Source organism: Bos taurus, chromosome 26, assembly GCF_002263795.3.
Source record: "Bos taurus isolate L1 Dominette 01449 registration number 42190680 breed Hereford chromosome 26, ARS-UCD2.0, whole genome shotgun sequence".
In the NCBI taxonomy this organism is placed as follows: Eukaryota; Metazoa; Chordata; class Mammalia; order Artiodactyla; family Bovidae; genus Bos; species Bos taurus.
This window is the reverse complement of record NC_037353.1, coordinates 18,553,828-18,572,071: the sequence shown is the minus strand read 5'-3', so window position 1 is coordinate 18,572,071 and position 18,244 is coordinate 18,553,828. Positions and strand designations below refer to the sequence as shown.

The window sequence follows — 18,244 nt, the reverse complement described above, 5'->3', positions numbered from 1 at the left end:
CTTTCCTTTGTTAACATTCCCTACTGCCCCTACTGTACAGGTCTCAGTCCTGAGCTGTTTTCAAGTTTCCATTTGAAGAAGACCTCCACCCTCTTCCGATTAAATCTCTTCTAGGCAATGGCAACCCACTCCAGTACTCTCGCCTGGAAAATCCCATGGACGGAAGAGCCTGGTAGGCTGCAGTCCATGGGGTCGCTAAGAGTCAGACACGACTGAGTGACCTCACTTTCACTTTTCCTTTCATGCATTGAGTAGGAAATGGCAATCCACTCCAGTGTTCTTGCCTGGAGAATCCCAGGGACGGGGGAGCCTGGTGGGCTGCCATCTATGGGGTTGCACAGAGTCGGACATGACTGAAGTGACTTAGCAGCAGCAGCAGCAGCAGACAAGTATTCCCTTCCTTACCCTGCCCCAGTTTCAATCCCTGGATTGGGAAGATCCCCTGGAGAAAGAAATGGCAACCCACTCCAGTCTTCTTGGCTGGGAAATCCCATGGACAGAGGAGCTTGGCAAGCTACTGTCCGCAGGGATGCAGAGTCAGACACAACTGAATGACTAAACCTACCCACCTACCTACCTACACTTCCTTTAGCACTTTATGCAACAGGAGTGCATGTTTAAGAAACGTCTTATCCTCGGATTAGATCAATGCCTTTGAAGAAACAGATTGAAGAAGTCACTAAGAGGCAAGATTTTTCCACAAAAGACTTAAAGTAGTAATCTTAATGGAGTAGCTTCCAGGAATGATGTTTTGCTATTAGAGTGAAATTAGAGATCTAATTTCACCTTCACTCAGTTCTTCAAGGCAGGGGCTTTTTTTTTTTTTTTTTTTTTTACTTTTATTTATTTGGCTGCACTGGGTCTTAGTTGCAGCACACCAGATCTTTTAGTTGCAGCACATGGGATCTAGTTCCCTGACCAGGGATCGAACTCAGGCTCCCTGCATTGGGAGTGTGGAGTCTTAGCCACTGGACCATCAGGGACATCCCAGTGTAGGTGCTCTTCTTACCCCATTATGCATATGAGTTAATGGAGATGACTGAGGTTAAGGATCCTGTCTGAAATCACACCCTAGCAATGCAGAGCTGCCTGCACAGCCCACGCTCTTATCTATTACACCTCCTGGGAAACACTGTTATGGGCAGGTCATTTGTTCTGTCTTCAGTTATGGTTGGAAAACCAGGAGGAAGCGCTGCATGGGAGAGTTTTGCTGCTTTGCCTGCACCAGTGTCCTCAGTGTTCAAATGGAGTGTACCTCAGAGGGGAAACCTCTCTGTGCTTCCATCTCTAAATGAGGCTGTAGCACTAGACCACTGAACGCTGAGCTCTGCCGGGGCTGACATTCTGTGATTACTGAGCATTGTGGAAGGGTGTGTGTGGTGGGGAGCTAATTGAGTGAGTTAGTAATTTGGTTGCCAGGGTAACTCTTTCCTGATTGGAAGGAAGGGATCACAGGGTTTGACACAGACTTTGCTGGATAGGAAAGTGGTGTCTGATGTACTCTCCATGTTTCTGCTTCTGAGCTGGAAAAGGAAAGAGCAAAAAAATGGTAAAATTGAATTCAAATATTGTAGCATTTATACCTAATTTAGAATGAAATCTTGGGGTGGCAGACTTTGGAGTTATTTGTGAAGTATGGCTTTCTTTTCTCCAAGTCACTTATTTGTCAATTTCTGTGTTTTAGTTTATTTAGTATTTTTTTTTTTCATTGAGTTTATAGCTTTGGTCTTTTATCTTACCCAGGCTGTTTTCTGTGGACAGCCGTCTTCATAGGATGCTGAACGTGAGAAAATGGTTACCGCATACCTAGCTTTCCCTAGCTCAGCCTAGGTATCTGGGGCATGGTTTTCCATGATTCCAGTGGCAGGATCATCACGTTGGACAGCTGCAGGGGTGTCATCACATTATTGTCTATGTAAGTAGTTGCGCAGTGAACAGTATCGGACTGTGTGTGATAGCATCAGGCTATTGGAAAGAGGACTGAACTGGGAACCCAAAGACCTGGTTTCTAGATTCTGTCAGATATTGGACTTTGTAAATGACTTTCTAGGTCATTCTGCCTTGCCCCCTTCCAACTATTTTTCCACCTATGCCACTCAGTCGTGTCTGACTCTTTGTGACCCCATGGACTGTAACCTGTCAGGCTCCTCTGTCCATGGGATTTCCTAGGCAAGAAGAATACTGGAGTGAGTTGCCAATTTCCTTCTCCAGCGGATCTTCCTGACCCAGAGATTGAACCCGAGTCTCTTGCATCTCCTGTATTGGCAGGCGGATTCTTTACCGCTGTGCCACCTGGGAAGCCCCTTTCTACGTATAAAATGGTCTAATTTTTTTAAATTATGTAAACCCTGACTTATCCCCAGAAAGGTCTTGGGGGTGACTAGTAAGACCTTGCAGCATTTTAAAAAATGGACAGTGACAGTTATAGGGTTGTAGTGCAGTTAAGGCTTCCCCAGTAGCTCAGCTGGTAAAGAATTCGCCTACAAAGTAAGAGACCCCAGTTCAATTCCTGGGTTGGGAAGATCCCCTGGAGAAGGGATAGGGCTACCCACTCCAGTATCCTTGGGCTTCTCTGGTGGTTCAGACAGTAAAGAATCTGCCTGCAATGCAGGAGACCTGGGTTCAATCCCTGGGTTGGGAAGATCCCCTGGAGGAGGGCATGGCAACCCACTCCAGTATTCTTGCCTAGAGAATCCCCATGGACGGAGGAGGCAGGCAGGCTACAGCCCATGGGGTCACAGAGACAGATAGACTGAGCCACTAAGCACAGTGCAGTTAAAGTACCTCATGGTAGGCATTAGTTTTCTCCAGTACTCCTTTTTGAAGAAGGGGGTTGTATTACATGAACCCTATAGTTGAATCTAGCCTTAACCATCTTTACAAGAAGCCAGCATGGTTTGGGCAGTGGTATTGAATCATGGCCAACTTGACCCTGGATTGCTCCTAACTCTGACCTCCAAGAATACCACCCATGTTAAGAAGCAAGGACCTTAGGGCTTCTCCAATGCCAGGGGAAGTTGACAGCTGATCAGTTTCCTCTTGCTCAGTGCCTGGAGGTGATAGCCCACTGCATTATTGGAGCCCGCCCCCCATCCCTCTTCAGTTTGTATTAGAGCCTCCAGAGTCACCATTCTCTTGCTGGGTAGCACAGGACTGACTCCCCCACAGCCCTTCCTGGGGAGGTTGAGGGAGATGGCTGCCTTGGTGTACTCTGCAGTTACCATTAGGGTCTGTGTGTGCATTTGGAGGGAGAGAATGAGGAGGTATAAACAATAGGCATTGAGTCCAAAAGGGAGTTAGGAAATCAGGGTTCTAAATCATGTAGCATTCTATCCAGAAAGCACTCTTCGGATCACAGCGTGCCCTTGTTTCATGACAAACCAAGGACGCAGTCGATTGGCTACCAAGGGACAGTCCTGGGAAGGAAGGGGTAGGGACTAGACTATTTTATCTCCAGGATGTGCCAGTCACAAGGAACTCGTTTTCTTATCATCTCATTTTTCATCTGTTATACAAATGGGGCAACTGAAGCCCATAGAGGTTAAGCAACTTGTCCAAGGTCCCCATTTAATAAGGGGACTTGAACTCTGGATGCCCTGTTGTCCAGCATGGCTTCTTCCCGGAGGAAACAGACTGAAGTAACTGAGAACGGGGAGGGATAGAGATGGGCTGCTGGGGAGAAACTGTGAGTAAATGTGCCAAGGGCAAAGAGAGGAGTCCCTTCATACCCCTCCCCGCCCCCCCCCCCCAGGCAGCTTTCCCACTACACCTTTGCACCCTGAGTACCCCCTAACCAAGAGCTGACCCCAGCTCTTAAAGGGCCACCTTGTGGAACAAGTCCACTTAATGACCACAGTAGAAAGAAAAAAGCGATAAGCTTTCCAATCTGCAGTGACTGACTGATCTGATGTCCTTTGCTAATACAGTCAGGGGCAGCTTCTCCAGCACTGACTAGTAATCCAGAAGCTCTAAGGTTTTAGTGAATGGGACTGGTCCAAATCCTGACCTCACTTTCATTTAATTTCATGCCAGCACCAATACACACCCAGCCGGCGCAGACCCTAACTAGGGAGCTGCTCAGACACAAAGGCGCTCTAATTACCATCCACAAGCCAGGCCTGACAAGGATTTCAAGTGTTTTCATGTTTATGGAGATCAGAGAAATGTGTTCTGTGCATCCTTCCCACTGCCGCCAAGTATAAAATAAAACCAAACAAAAAACCCAACACATTTATTAAAAACAGATATTTCAGTTAAGTTAACATCCTATAATCAGGATAGCCACAATTCCAGACACTCCGGTGCGAAGTGTAGGTATGTCAATAGCCACATCTGGATGACGAACATGCCATTGAATCTTATAAAACTAAAACATCAACAATACCGTCTTAGAGCCTTTAGACTGCGTTAACATTATGTTACGAGCACTTCACCAGGTTCACAATGGCAAATTCTGCAGCTTCTCCATTCGGAGGGTCACATTTTTTTACTCGGTTTCCTTCACTTACAAAGGCAAGCTGGCATGGCTTGGGGGAGGGGCAGAGGGAGGAAATCAACTCCATCTATCCAGGGAATTGCAGCTGTTATTGCAAATGGCCCCGGAGAGCCCATTATAAGCTGCTGCGCTAGGCTGTGTGTCCCTGGAGTGCCCCATCACGTGGTGTCTCCCAGCCCCCAGCCTGGGCCCCCAGGAGCGGCAGCGCCACCAGCTAGAGTTGGACAGCAGAGCGGAGGGGAAGAGGAGGGACTCGAGGCCACTTCTCCGGGCAGTTTCCGTCAAAGCCCGGGGCGCGGCCGCCCGCAGGAGGCACCGGCGCCTAGCACGTCGCCACCTCCCTCAACCCGCGGTGGCAGCGGTGCCCGTGTCCTCAGGAGACTCCAGCACTTGCAAAACACCGCGTACTACTCCCAGTACAGGCAGAACCGGGTGACTCTGCCCTGCTAGAGCCCCGCAATCTCGTTTGCGCCCAGGAAATGGTGACCTTGAACCCGAGGAGGGGCGGACAGACTGTGAAAATACACATTTAAGAGGACCGCGGGTTCACTCCGCGCCCTCATCTTTCCCCAGGACCTCTCACCCCCACGTCCAATTAGCATCCCGGGCGCTCCGCCTTCCCCCGCTGCTCTGAGAAACGCAGACAGTTGCAAAGCTGGTGGGGGTGGGGGTGTGCAGAGAAAAGGTTACTTCTATTCAGTTCTCCAAAATGTCCTTTCACGGTGCCGCGTGTTTTATACCAAGAACAAGCACCTCAAAACACACGAGATACGTTTGTTTTTTTTAAAGTGTCGTAAAATTTCAAGTCTGGCAGTTTGAGGTACTCCCTTAAATGATCTATAAATGTTCCCCTCTCTTAAAGTGAATCAGGAACCAGCCTTGGAAAGGTAAAGCAAGTAACTGGATCATCCTTGTCCTTTGGGCGCTCCGCGATCCTGAGAAGCTTGGACTCCGGCCACATGGTTGCCAGGTTGGAGGACCCCAGAGGCTGCGTGGAACTGCACGCTGCGCCACCAGGGCTGGTCACACCAACGAGGAGTCCTACTGACTGCGAGCTTGGGGTACACTTTGTAATCTGCCTTCAGTGGGACCAACGAAGTCAACCACGTCGGGGCCCTAGACCTCAGTTCCCGCGAACACATTCTCAATTTTTCGATTCCTAATCTTCATATAAGGTATTTTCCCGTTTCCAGAAGTGCGACTTCACCAGTTTGAGTAGAGATATAGCCCTCAGGGGAACCCCTTGCCCTTCAGGCAGAGGCTCGCGCAGTGGCCACTCGAGGTGTTAGCTGCCGGGGACTAGAACGCTGTCGCCAGTTCTGAGCTGCGCCCTCCTCCCGGACGCGCCGGGGTCGCTGCAGGCCGCGCGAGGGCTGCGGGGCGAAGGGGGCTCATGCACTGGGGCCGACAGAGGGCCCAGGAGCTGGCGCTGGGGGAGCTTTGCGTGCAATTGCAGCCGTCGCGAATGGAGCCTCCGCACGGCCTCCTTGATGAGGTTCCCCGAGAGCACGAGCTGCTGCAGGAGCCGGTGCGGGTCGTCGTCGCCGTTGCGGGCTGGAGGCTGTAGCCCGCGTCGGTGCTGGAGGCGGCGGGAGGCAGCGGCGTCCCGCAGCCAACCTCGCCGGCAAGGGCCCGACAGGGGCTGCGGGGAACCCCGTTTGTCTGCTCCCAAAGGCCCATCAAGGCTGGGCTGAGGGGGCAATGGGGACAGCGCGGTGGGGCCTGCGGCGAGCTCCGCCACAAAGTAGGGCGCAGCCCGGCCCCGCACGCGGCCGCGGTCTCCAAGGGCGCAGCGCAAGGCCCCCAGGGGCGCCGGGCCCCCAGCCTCGATCGACGCGGCCGGTAGAAGCAGCGGCTGCGCTGGGGCGCGGGCCTTGTCCGCTCTCACCGCCGCCGGGGACCGCGGGGGCTGCAGTGGCGGCCCCGGGGGCGCGCACGCGGAGGCAGGGCGGTCCTGCGCCGCGTCCAGCTGCAGCGTCTCGCCTATCTGGGCCACCAGCCGGTCCACCTCAACCGAGCCGCCCACAGTCACCGACTGTTCCAGCAGTAGGAAGCTGTCCTCCTCCTCCTCTTCCTCGCCGGCTTCCTCTTCCTCCTCTCTCCGGCACGGCATGGCCCCCCGCGCCGGCACCCGGAGCTGTGCGGGAGTCGCTGGCGGCTCGGCTGTCCCGGGGGCTCCGTGGGCCGCGGCGGAACCGGGCGCGGTGCCGAGGCCGAAGCCGGAGCCCGGGCGGACGCGGAAGCCGGAGCCCGCCAGGCACTCGCGCCGCGCGCCTGCAGCCGCGGGAGCCGGAATCCTACCGGCTCGGGTTGATTTGTAAACAATGGGTGACGTCGCCGCCGGGCCCTACCACCGCGCCGGGGAGGGGTGCTCCGTACATTTGGGGGCCGGGGCAACCTCTGGGCAAGAGTCCTGGGTGAAGCCTTGCTGCCTCTGAGCTTTACATCTCTGAATGCTGTCTGCGGTGGGAAGTGGGGAGCCGATCTTCGCTCTCTGAGCCTGGCATGATTGACATTTCCAGAAGATGGACACCGGCGTGGCCTCTGTTGGTTTCTTCCACACACAAGCACAGACACTTACACCCACACACCCACACACTTCTCTAGGCGCGTCAACTTGTCTGGTTTTGGCATTTACGCTTTTGAGGTTAGGGATGCCGGCATTTGGGAAGTGATGGCAGCGTGAGTGAGGCAAGTGATGGAGAGAAGGCGTCAGGCTAGGGATCTGTCTGGAGATTTGGGAAACGAGGCTGACAGATGAAAAGGAAGAAGGGGACCCTGTGGTGCGATGGGGGTGGCGGATTGGAAATTGGCAAAGAAAAGCCACTGATTAATGTTGTTTTGATCGGGAGCGTGGGTATGTGGGGACCTGGACAGAGACTGTAGAGGAGGTTGCTCGTCTTGGGAGGAGCGGCGAGCTAGAAAGTTCTTCTAAGAGTGACTCAACCCAGTAGGGGAGTATCCTTTCTGAGGTGGGTAGCAGGAGAGGAAAATGGTCAGCTATTTGGATGGAAATGGAGACAGGGCCATGGTAAACCTCCAAGATATCCTGGTTGGTTTAATGATTAACCAAGACTTCATTTTTTAAAAGAGAGATAGAAAACGATTCTTTATCATCGTATTGTTTGGAGTTTTAAAACCTGTAAAAATCCCAAAACCCCTCAGGCCTAACTTCTGAACATTGGGGAGGGATAGTAACAGGGTGATTGAAATATTCCAAAAAGGGATTATGGTAATGGTTGCACAATTCGGTAAATTTTCTAAAAATCATTTATTTTTAAAAATTTTATTTTTAATTTAATCATTGACTCAATGGACATGAGTTTGAGCAAATTCCAGGAGATAGTGAAGGACAGGGAACCCTGTCCTGGAGTTCATGGAGTGTTCTGGAGTTCATGGGGTTGCAACGAGTTGGACGTAACTTAGCAACTGAACAATATCTTATTGAAGAATAATTGCTCTACAATATTGTGTTGGTTTCTACTATACATCAACATGAGTCATCCATAGATATACATATGTCCCTTCCCTCTTGAACCTCCCTCCCACTTCCCACCCTATCTCACTGCTCTAGATTATCACAGAGTGATTTGAGTTCCCTGAGTCCTACAGCGAATTCCCAATGGCTGTTTTATATATGGTAATGTATATGTTTTCATGCTACTCTCTCCATTCGTCCCACTCTCTCCTTCCTCCATGTGTCCAAAGTCTGTTCTCTATGTATGCGTTTCCATTGCTGCCCTACAAATAGATTCATCAGTACCATTTTTCTAGATTCCATATGTATGTGTTAATATACAATATTTATTTTTCTCTTTCTGACTTACTTTACTTTTTATAATAGGCTTTAGGTTCGTGCACCTCATTAGAATGGACTCAAATGCATTCCTTTTTATAGGTGAGTAATATTCCATTGTGTGTATGTGCCACAACTTCTTCATTCGTCTGTCAGTGGACATCTAGATTGCTTCTATGTTGCTTCTATGTCCTAGCTATTGTTAATAGTGCTGCAATGAATGTTGGGGTACATGTATGTTTTTCAGTTATGGTTTCCTCAGGATATATACCCAGTAGTGGGATTGCTGGGTCATCTGGTAGTTTTATTCCTAGTCTTTTAAGGAATCTCCGTACTGTTCTATTAGTGGCTGTATCAATTTTCACTCCCACCAAAAGTGCAAGAGGTTTCTGTTTTCTCCACACCCTCTTCAGCTTTTATGGTTTGTAGACTTTTAAATGATGGCCATTCTGACCGGCGTGAGGTGATACCTCATTGTGGTTTTGATTTGCATTTCTCTAATAATGAGTGATGCTGAGCATCTTTTCATGTGTTTATTAGCCATCTGTGTGTCTTTGGAGAAATGTCTGTTTAGGTCTTCTGCCCACTTTTTGAATAGGTTGTTTGTTTTTCTGGCATTGAGTTGCATGAGCTGCTTGTATATTTTGGAGATTAATCCTTTGTCAATTGTTTCCTTTGCTATTATTTTCTCCCATTCTGAGGGTAAAAACTCATTTAAATGAGAGCGTTTTTTGCATGTAAATTACATGTCAATAAAGCTGTTTTAACAATTAGCCACAAAGTACACACATACAAACACAGAAGCCAGGCAGTAGAGAACTACTTTAAAATATGGAGCAGGAGATTAGCATTATTTGGAAAAAAACTGGAGCCTGGGAATCCAGGTAAGTAGAAACAAGGGTCTTTGTGGGCAGTTCCAAGATGATAATAAAAGGAGCAAACCTTTAAGGAGGAGTGGGATGGAGGGAAGAGGTGGGAAGTTGTTAAAAAAGAGTTGGGCTTGTTTTTGTCAAGTTTGGAGGGAAGAATGTGAGAATAAAGGAAGAGGCAGTATGAAGAAAGCAAATGAATTTTTAAATCTTGGAATGCTGGACTTCTACAGGACGTCTTAAAAATCATCACCTTATTTTAGTGGATTCCTTAGGATTTTCTGTATACAAGATCATATCATCTGCAGACAGATGAAGGTTTATTTCTTTCTAATCTGGATGGCTTTTGTTTTTCCTGCCTAATTCTCTGGCTGAAACCTCTAGAACAAGGTTGAAGAGAAGTGGTGAGGGCAGACATCCTTGTCTTGTCCCTGATCTTAAAGGAAAGTATTCAGTCTTTTACTATTAAATATGATGTTGGCTTTGCTGCTACTGCTAAGTCACTTCAGTCGTGTCCGACTCTGTGCGACCCCATAGACGGCAGCCCATCAGGCTCCCCCGTCCCTGGGATTCTCCAGGCAAGAACACTGGAGTGGGTTGCCATTTCCTTCTCCAATGCATGAAAGTGAAAAGTGAAAGTGAAATCGCTTAGTCGTCTCCGACTCTTCGAGACCCCATGGACTGCAGCCTACCAGGCTCCTCCGTCCATGGGATTTTCCAGGCAAGAGTTCTAGAGTGGGGTGCCATCGCCTTCTCTGGATGTTGGCTCTAGGTTTTCATAAATGGCCTTTTGTCAGGTTGGGGATGTTCCCTTCTTTTTCTCATTTGTTGAGTGTTTTTTATTATGAATGGGTCATTTCTCTTTACTTGAGTTATAATTGACGTATACCTTATGTAAATTGAAGACATTCCCTCATTTATAATCATTAGTCATTTGAGAGTGGTCAGCACAGCCAGTTATTAGCTATAATATTCTGAACTTAATTAAAATTTTAAAATGAAAATAATTAGCAGTTTAGAATTTTTGTTTTGATTTTTTTGGTTCAAAATATTGTGAGTCTCATGCATCGTTCTGTATGTGAAAATGGTACAACCACTTTGAGAAAAGGTCTGGCAGTTTCTTACAAAACTAAACATACCCCTGCCCTATGATTTAACTCTAAAGCTAGATATTTACCTAAGAGAAATGAAATCATAGGTCCATGTCAAGGCCTATAGGCAGATGAATATAGCAGCTTTATTCATAAAAGCCATAAATTGGAAAGTGCATAAGTGATTTATCAACAGGCAAATGGATAAACCATAGCACATTCACATGATGATGGTGACAAAATAGTCTTCAGTAACAAAAAGGGCTGGAGTATCGCTACAGGCAGTAACATGAATGAACCTCAAAAACAGTATGGTAGTTGGACTTCCCTGGTGGTCCAGTGGCTAAGATGCCATGCTCCCAATGCAGGGGGTCCTGGGTTTGATCTTTGGTTAGGGAACTAGATTCCACATACCACAACTAAAGATTCTGCAAGCCACAGTGAAGACTGAAGATCCTGAGTGCTGCAACCAAGATCTGGTGCAGCCAAATAAATAAATGTTTAAAAAACAAAAACAGTATGTTAACTGAAAGAAGCCAGACAAAAAAGACCATATATGGCTTAATCCTCCTTATATGAAGTTCCAGAACAAGTAAAATTAATTTATGAAAACTGATTGCCTTTGGAGAGGTTGGGGCAGTAGCAGGGGCTGACTTGGAAGAGTCCTGAAGGAAATTCAGGGCATGGTGGGAATGTTCTGTATCTTGATATCTTGATTCCAGGTTTCCCAGGAAATTCATTGAATCCTACAGTTAGAATTCATTGTATGTAAATTTTACGTGAAAAGAAAAAACTGTTCACAAATATTGATTTCTAGTTAATAGACACACTGAGTGAGGTATACTGATGTTTGCAGTTTATTCTCAAGTGCCCAAAACCGCGAGATGGATTGATACATAGATAGAAGGATGGTTAGGACAGGCAGGTATACGATAAAGCCTGTATAGTGACATGCTAATGTCACTGTGTAATCGAGCAATTCCACTCCTAGGTATATACGTGGGAAATTTGAAAACATAGTCATTCCAAAAGTTGTACCCAAGTGTTTACAGCAGCATTATTCATAATAGCCTCAAAGTAGAACAACCTAAATGCTAAGTAGCTAATGAGTGGATGAATAAAATGTTATCTATTCATACAATGGAATGTAATTGATCATACAAGGTATGAAATACTGAATGTGCTACCGTATGGTGAACCTATATACAGTATGGGTGAAAGAGTTGGACATGACTGAGCGACTGAACTGACTGATGGGTCAACCCTGAAGACAAAAGCTAAAGAAACTAGACACAAAAGGCCACCTATTGTATGATTCCATTTATATGAAATTTCCAGAATAAACAAATCTGTACAGACAGAAAGTGGATTAGTAGCTGTCAGAGGTTGGGAAGAGAGGGGAATTAAGACTAATAATGGGCATGAGATTTCTTTTGAGGTGACAAAAATGTTCTGGAATTAGTGGTGATGTTTGTACTACATAGTGAATACACTTAAAACCACTAAAGCACACACTTCAAAAGTTTACACTTAATTTTATTTATTTACTTATTTTGCTGTGCAACTGTGGGATCTTAGTTTCCCGAACAGGGATCGAACCTCAGACCTTGCAGTGGAAGCATGGAGTCCTAACCACCGGACTACCAGAGAATGCCCCACAGTGTACACTTCAAAAGCCACTTTAAAGTGAGTTTTCTGTTATGTGAAGTATAGCTCAATTTTTTAAATGCTAAGAAATGTTAATGGTAGTATCTAGGTGCTGAGTAATAGGGTTGTTCACTATTAAATTCCTTCCAATTTATTGACAGTTTGGAACATTTTAGAGTAAAATGTTAGAGAAAAAAAAATAAGCCACAGAAAGGGAGCAACTACTTTTGTGACTTCTTTTAGAATTGGCCAGGGCACAGGGGGCTCTGGGCTGACTGTTGCGAAGGAAGGCAGGAGGAAGTATTGTCTAATGTTGTCTAATGCCTGACAGGGCAGTGGTGTAGATTCACAATCCAGTGTTAAAAAGATGTAGACAGCCTGCTGCGGGTTGACTACATTCTTGCCCACTGTGGAGGATTTCAAACTATATGGGAGGAGTAAGACTTGCGACTGTTTTTGAGGTCAACAGCATCCTTGAGCAATGGGCCTCGGAAACAGGAAAGCCGACACAGGCTTGCTCCTATACCCCTCCTTTCATTGCCCCCCAGACCAGAGGCTCTAGAAGCTGGGTTGGTCAGGGAGGAGGAATTTGTACAGAGAAAATTTAAGAGATTTAGGGGATTCACATTGAGATGCAAAAAAGTGCTAATGAGTTATTAAACACCTCTCTGTAGAGTAGCAGCTGAGAAAGCTGGAAACAAAGGGAAGGCAAAATTTGAAAATGTCTTAGAGGCTGCTTATAGGCTGGGAAAGATAACTGCCCACAGGCTAAACAGGGTGCTAGGAACAGTTAGGTCTGTAACTCAGTAGTTAAAATGGATTAAAGGATTGGGCTAACAGTGATGCAGTAATGTGGACTATTTTGCCATTTATAAAAGTAGAAAGGACTCAAGATTGGAAAAGTTTTGAGGGATGTGGCCCCGGGGGTGGAGACTTGAGTAGTGTACTGAGTTGAATAGGATCCCCTCCAAATTCATGGGGCTTCCCAGGTGGTGCTGTGTTAAAGAATTTGCCTGCCAATGCACGAGACACAAAAGATATGGGTCTGACCTGGGTCAGGAAGATCCCCTAGAGTAACAAATGGCAACCCACTCCAGTATTCTTGCCTGGAAAATTCCATGAACAGAAGTCTAATGGGTACAGTTGATGGAGGTCGAAAAAGAGTAGGACGCGACTTAGCGACTAAACAACAGCCACCACCAAATTTGTGTCCAATGACAATCTGTAAATGTGACTTTACTTGGAAACAGGGTCCTTGAAGATGTAATCAATTTAAGATGAGGTCAAATTGGATTAGGGTGGGCCGTCAACTAGTGACTAGTGTCCTTTTAAAAAAGGGAAGTTTGGGGACTTCCTTGATGGTACAGTGGCTAGGAATCCGCCTGCCAATGCAGGGGACATGGGTTCGATCCCAGGTCTGGGAAGATGCCACATGCTGCGGAGCACCTAAGCCCACACACCATATCTACGGAGCCCTTGCTCTAGAGCCAGTGAGCTGCAGCTACTGAAGCCCGAGCACCTAGAGCCTGTGCTCCGTCCACAGCAAGAGAAGCCATAGCAATGAGAAACTTGAACACCGCAACTAGAGACTAGCCCCCACTCACTGCAACTAGAGAGAGCCTTCCCGCAGCAATGAAGATCCAGCACAACCAAAAACAAATAAATAAATATTTTAAAAAGAGGGAAATCTGGACACAGAGACACACAGGAGGATGCCATGTATGGACAGAGGCAGAGGTTAGAGTGATGCTACCACAGGCGAAGGAACACCAAGGACTGCCAGCAACTACAGAAGCCAAGAGAAAGCTGCTCCCCCTGAGTCCCCAAGAAGGAACTGACCCTGCCAATGGACACCTTATTTATATCAGACTTTTGGCCTCCAAACCTGTGAGAAAACAAGTTTCTGTTGTCTTAAGTCACCAAGTTTGTGATAATTTATCACAACAGCCCTAGGAAACGAACGCAAATAGTTTCGAGGAATTGTTTAGAATGTATAAGCTATGGAGAAGTTTACCGAAGATTGCTGGGGGTAGTTCTGAGACTCAGTGGAAAAAACTGAAGGACTGTGAGTGTCTCTGATGGATTTTGGGTTATGCTTGGCCCAGTCAGATCTGCCATCAGAACAGGAATAAAGAATGGAGAGATGTGGTCCTGGCTTATGCTTTCTCTGCTTCCCTGTGCTCAGTTTTAACAGGGGAGGCTGTCAGGATACACAGCAGTCTCCCTCTCAGTAGTTTAGGAGGGCTGTCCTAAGAATAGGGCTGCTGTGAGGGGACAGTTAAAAAAAAAGTCAAGGGTGGGGGACTTCTCTGGCAGTCCAGTGGTTGACTCTGTACTTCCAATGCAGGGCGCATGGGTTTGACCCCTCATCGGAGAGCTAAGATCCTACATGACGTGAGTTGTGTGCAATCTAAATACATTTTAAAAAATAGAAAGAATGAAGAGATGAAAAGACAAGGAGCCATTACACTCTCATTGTATTTTGATCATAGGTAAAAAGTGGCCATGTAGGAACACATCTCTACAGGGACTATTAGGGTGATCCTACATAGGCTGATGCAGTTAGTGCTCCTGTTTCTGGGACTGCAGAAAGGGCAGTACTGCCCTTGCCAAACCATGGCAGTGAGAATAGAAAAGTAGATGCTCGAACTTGCAGAATGACTGGCTGCAGGTATCAGAGGAAGGCAGTCTCAAGACCTGCAGAGGCTTTGTGTGTGTGTGTGTGTGTGTGTGTGTCTGGATGCCTGGGTGTCAACAACATTGAAAATCAGGAGACACAGGGTAGCATAGTTCGGTATTTCAAAAAAAGACGTTAGGACTTCTCTGCTGGTCCAGTGGTTAAGAAACTGCCTGCCAATGAAGGGTTCAATTCCTGGTCTGGGAGGCTTCCATGTGTGGTGGAACAACTAAGTCTGTGCACCACAACTGCTAAGTCTGTGCTCTAGAGCCTGCTTGCAGCAACTACCGGAGCCCACGCGCCCTGCAGCCCGTGCTTCCCAGCAGGAGAAGCCACCGCCATGAGAAGCCCGTGCACTGCAACAAAGAGCAGCCCCGACTCACCACAACTAGAGGAAAGCCTGCACAGCAACGAAGACCCAGCACAGCCGAATATAAGTAAATAAATAAAATTTAAATAAAATCTGCAAGGGTGCTTTGGCGGGCAATTCCAGTCAGGCAAGGCCTATGAGTTGTACTCAGATCAGGGTTCCTGCAAGTTGCTTCTGGGCCCTACCCTCTTTCCCTTTAATCCACTTTTCTGGCAGATCAACTTCCTAATGCCCAGTCTTGCTCAGGTTACCCACCACCCCAACTCTGAATAGGTCCACAGTACCTCCTGAATAAAACCCTTAGCTTCTTAACATAGTATCCAGAACTCAAAGGCTTGGTCCTGGTCCACTCTTCCAACCTTCTTTTGAAGCCCTTTGCTCCTCTCACTCTGGGCCCTTGCCAGCTTCCACATGTATCTAACATGATCCTGTCTCCCCGTATTTGGTCCTATTCTTTCTGCAGATAGTACCATTCCCCCAAATTTCTATCCGTCTAAATCTTCCTTGGTCCAGCTACAAACCGCCTCCAACAGGGAATGGTTCCTCCTGCCCTCTGCCTTCCCGCCCCATTCAGCTCACCCAGTGGGGCTCTTACTACATACTTTCTGTATTAACTTGGGTTGGTCCGGACTGTAAAATCCAGAGAGTCCTTTGATTGCCCGACCAGAATAATTTGTCCACTCTCTTTAGAGACAGCATCAGTGCCACCCAAAACCCAGAGGATAGGGGAGCAGAGAACCCCTAAAGAGATCCTTGGTGCTTTGAAACAAAGACCTATGTCCAAGTATAGGTGGGATGTAGCTTTTCCATGTGGAGAAGGCAATGGCACCCCACTCCAGTATTCCTGCCTAGAAAATCCCATGGATGGAGGAGCCTGGTGGGCTGCCGTCTATGGGGTCGCACAGAGTCGGACACGACTGAGGTGACTTAGCAGCAGCAGCAGCTTTTCCATAAGACCTGTATAACCTCACTATTTTACTTAATACCTCTTTGATATATTTGGTTCACGTATTCCTTTATTCATTCAAAAATAGCTACATAAGCAAAAACCAAATATAGTCCTTAACTCATAGAACTTACAGTCTAGTGGGAGAAGCCAAAACTAATCAATAATAAAAACAAACCTAGAAAGGCTGCAAAATGGTAACCTGAGACATAGTGATTGAATCTTGAGAAGGTTTTCAGGTTTTCTAATTCACACTATCCTGTAAATTATTTTAACTGGGTGACGAGCCTTTTATTTCACAATTAAACTGGTCCTTTACATGTTCCAGAAGAGGTACCTTTGGATTTAATTCACGCTGAAGTGTGAATGAGCAAGGCAGCTCTCTCTTCCTAAATCCTTGAAAGAAGATAGATCCTGTGGTTGAAGATGACTGCAGAGGCCTAAGGAGGCTAAAGAACAGTTTCCTTCACTTTCTGATTTTGACTGGGGGACACTTGGAAGCTGGCTCTGAAGGATCCTGTCTAGAGGACAAGAGAGGTGTGGAAGTCATAAGGCCTTTGCTGACCTTCACTCTTCTTAGTAGCTATAGAAGCATCCTGTGCAAAATTTATCTGTGTACCAAAACAACCTGCACAAGAATAGGTTATAATGGCAGGAAAAAGGATCCCTCCCAGCTTCAGCTCACATGACAGTGGAGATAACACCCAGCACAGAGAGTTCATAATGTACTGGCCCATTTCTGAACATCACATACATGTTACTCCTTTGAAACTTACCATCAGCACCTGGGGCCTCCTTACGTGAGGTCTGGGGTGTTTTTGATTAGAGCACCAGAGAGATTCCAATTCAAAACGATTCATTCGGTTTGTAGGTTTTCCAACTCACCCTGCAAGACTGAGGACCACTGCCACCTCCCTCAACTCTGCCCCACGCCAAGCCTGGCTACTTGTGGTACTTTCAGGCTTTCAGAGAGTTTGGTCTTTGCCTTTGCTGTGGCCCAGACAGCCTGGCCCCCTTGCCCTCCAGCTACAGTCTGAGTTTTTGAAGTGTAGGATCCATGGCTTATTCAACACTGTAGCCCCAGATGGTGACTCCCAATGAGTAATGCTTCAGGACTGCGTGAGCTTCCAGTCCTCTTCTCTGCCAGCTTCTTAACTCTGACCTTGTGGTCCTGGCTAGGGAAAATGACCTAGCCAGAACTTTCACTCTGGGGTTCCAGCCCCGATCTAGTTTGTTTTTAGCTGTTTAGAACCGGTTCCTCTCATTCCCCTCACTGAGTTCCCTCCCCGGATTTCTGGCCCTGTGGCCAATTTTTGAAGAGGATTCCATAGCAAAGCTGGACAGTTTTTTTTTTTTTTTTTTTCCCCCAACATGTGAAATATGTAGATGTTAGTCTTTAGTGTGTCTGAAGGAGACTGAAGGGTTAAGCTTTGCCCCAGCCCAGAGTAACCTAGTGCCCCAGGAAGTAAACTATTGGGAATGATTTGTAGCACACATTTGTCCTTTAATTTTTCCCCATTTTTGCCGGTGATCCCCCACTGGGTGAGCTTTGCTGGGAGACAGAGCCCTCCCCCAGGAAGAAGGGTAGAGGCAAATGACCTCGGCCAGGTCAATCGGATGTTCTTCTGATGACTCTGCCTCTCCAGGGGGGTGACTTGGAGACCCTTCAGCAGAGGGGTGACTGCTGAGAGTCAAGTGGCACTAAATGGACTGACCTTGGCTGGGTTTACTGTTCCTTAGCCCCCTTCCTTCTTGCCAGCTCTTCAACCTAGTTTAATTCCAATGAATCCAGTTTCTGTTATGTTAGCCAAAGTTAGTTTCCAGAGCTTGCGATCCAGATTGACATAAATCTGAATGTACATCTGCAGGGGATGGTTTAAATAAACCAGGGAACGTCTATAAGATGGAATACTACATAGCAGTTCAAAAGATTAATGGCAGGGAATTCCCTGGCAGTCCAGAGGTTAGGACTCCAGGCTTTTACTTTAGAGGGTATGGGTTTGATTCCTGGTCCAGGAACTAGGATCCCACAAGCTTCGAGGCTCAACCATAAGAAAAAGTTGAAAGAGTTATAGCAGATCTAGGTGTTCTGACATGGAAAAATCTCTAAGATGCAAGTCTAAGTACAATATGTACAGCATTATCTAAAACTTAAAATTATGTATTTCTCTGTGTATGTATGTGTTACCAGTAGAATGAGAAATCATGAGTGACGTTCTTTTGTTATGCTGTATTTTCAGGCCTAGAACAGTGACTGGCACGTTGTAGGCACTCAATAAATATTTGTTGAATAAACGTATTGCATAGAAAAAGATCTGAATGAACACACATCAAACAGAAAATAGGGGTTTCT

General features: G+C 46.9%; 1 protein-coding gene and 1 non-coding gene across 2 annotated transcripts; one reads left to right on the top strand and one right to left on the bottom strand.

The window, feature by feature from the left end:
* Positions 1–813: 813 nt before the first annotated feature.
* FRAT1 (FRAT regulator of WNT signaling pathway 1) lies at positions 814–6,786 on the bottom strand. The gene has a single exon (XM_002698415.6). It carries the CDS (start codon positions 6,606–6,608, stop codon positions 5,781–5,783), a length of 828 nt encoding a protein of 275 aa, XP_002698461.1. The 5' UTR covers positions 6,609–6,786; the 3' UTR covers positions 814–5,780.
* Positions 6,787–14,044: 7,258 nt separating this feature from the next.
* Positions 14,045–14,177, top strand: LOC112444562 (small Cajal body-specific RNA 11). Its single transcript, XR_003032914.1, has one exon. It is a non-coding gene; the product is annotated as a small Cajal body-specific RNA 11 (non-coding RNA).
* Positions 14,178–18,244: the final 4,067 nt, after the last annotated feature.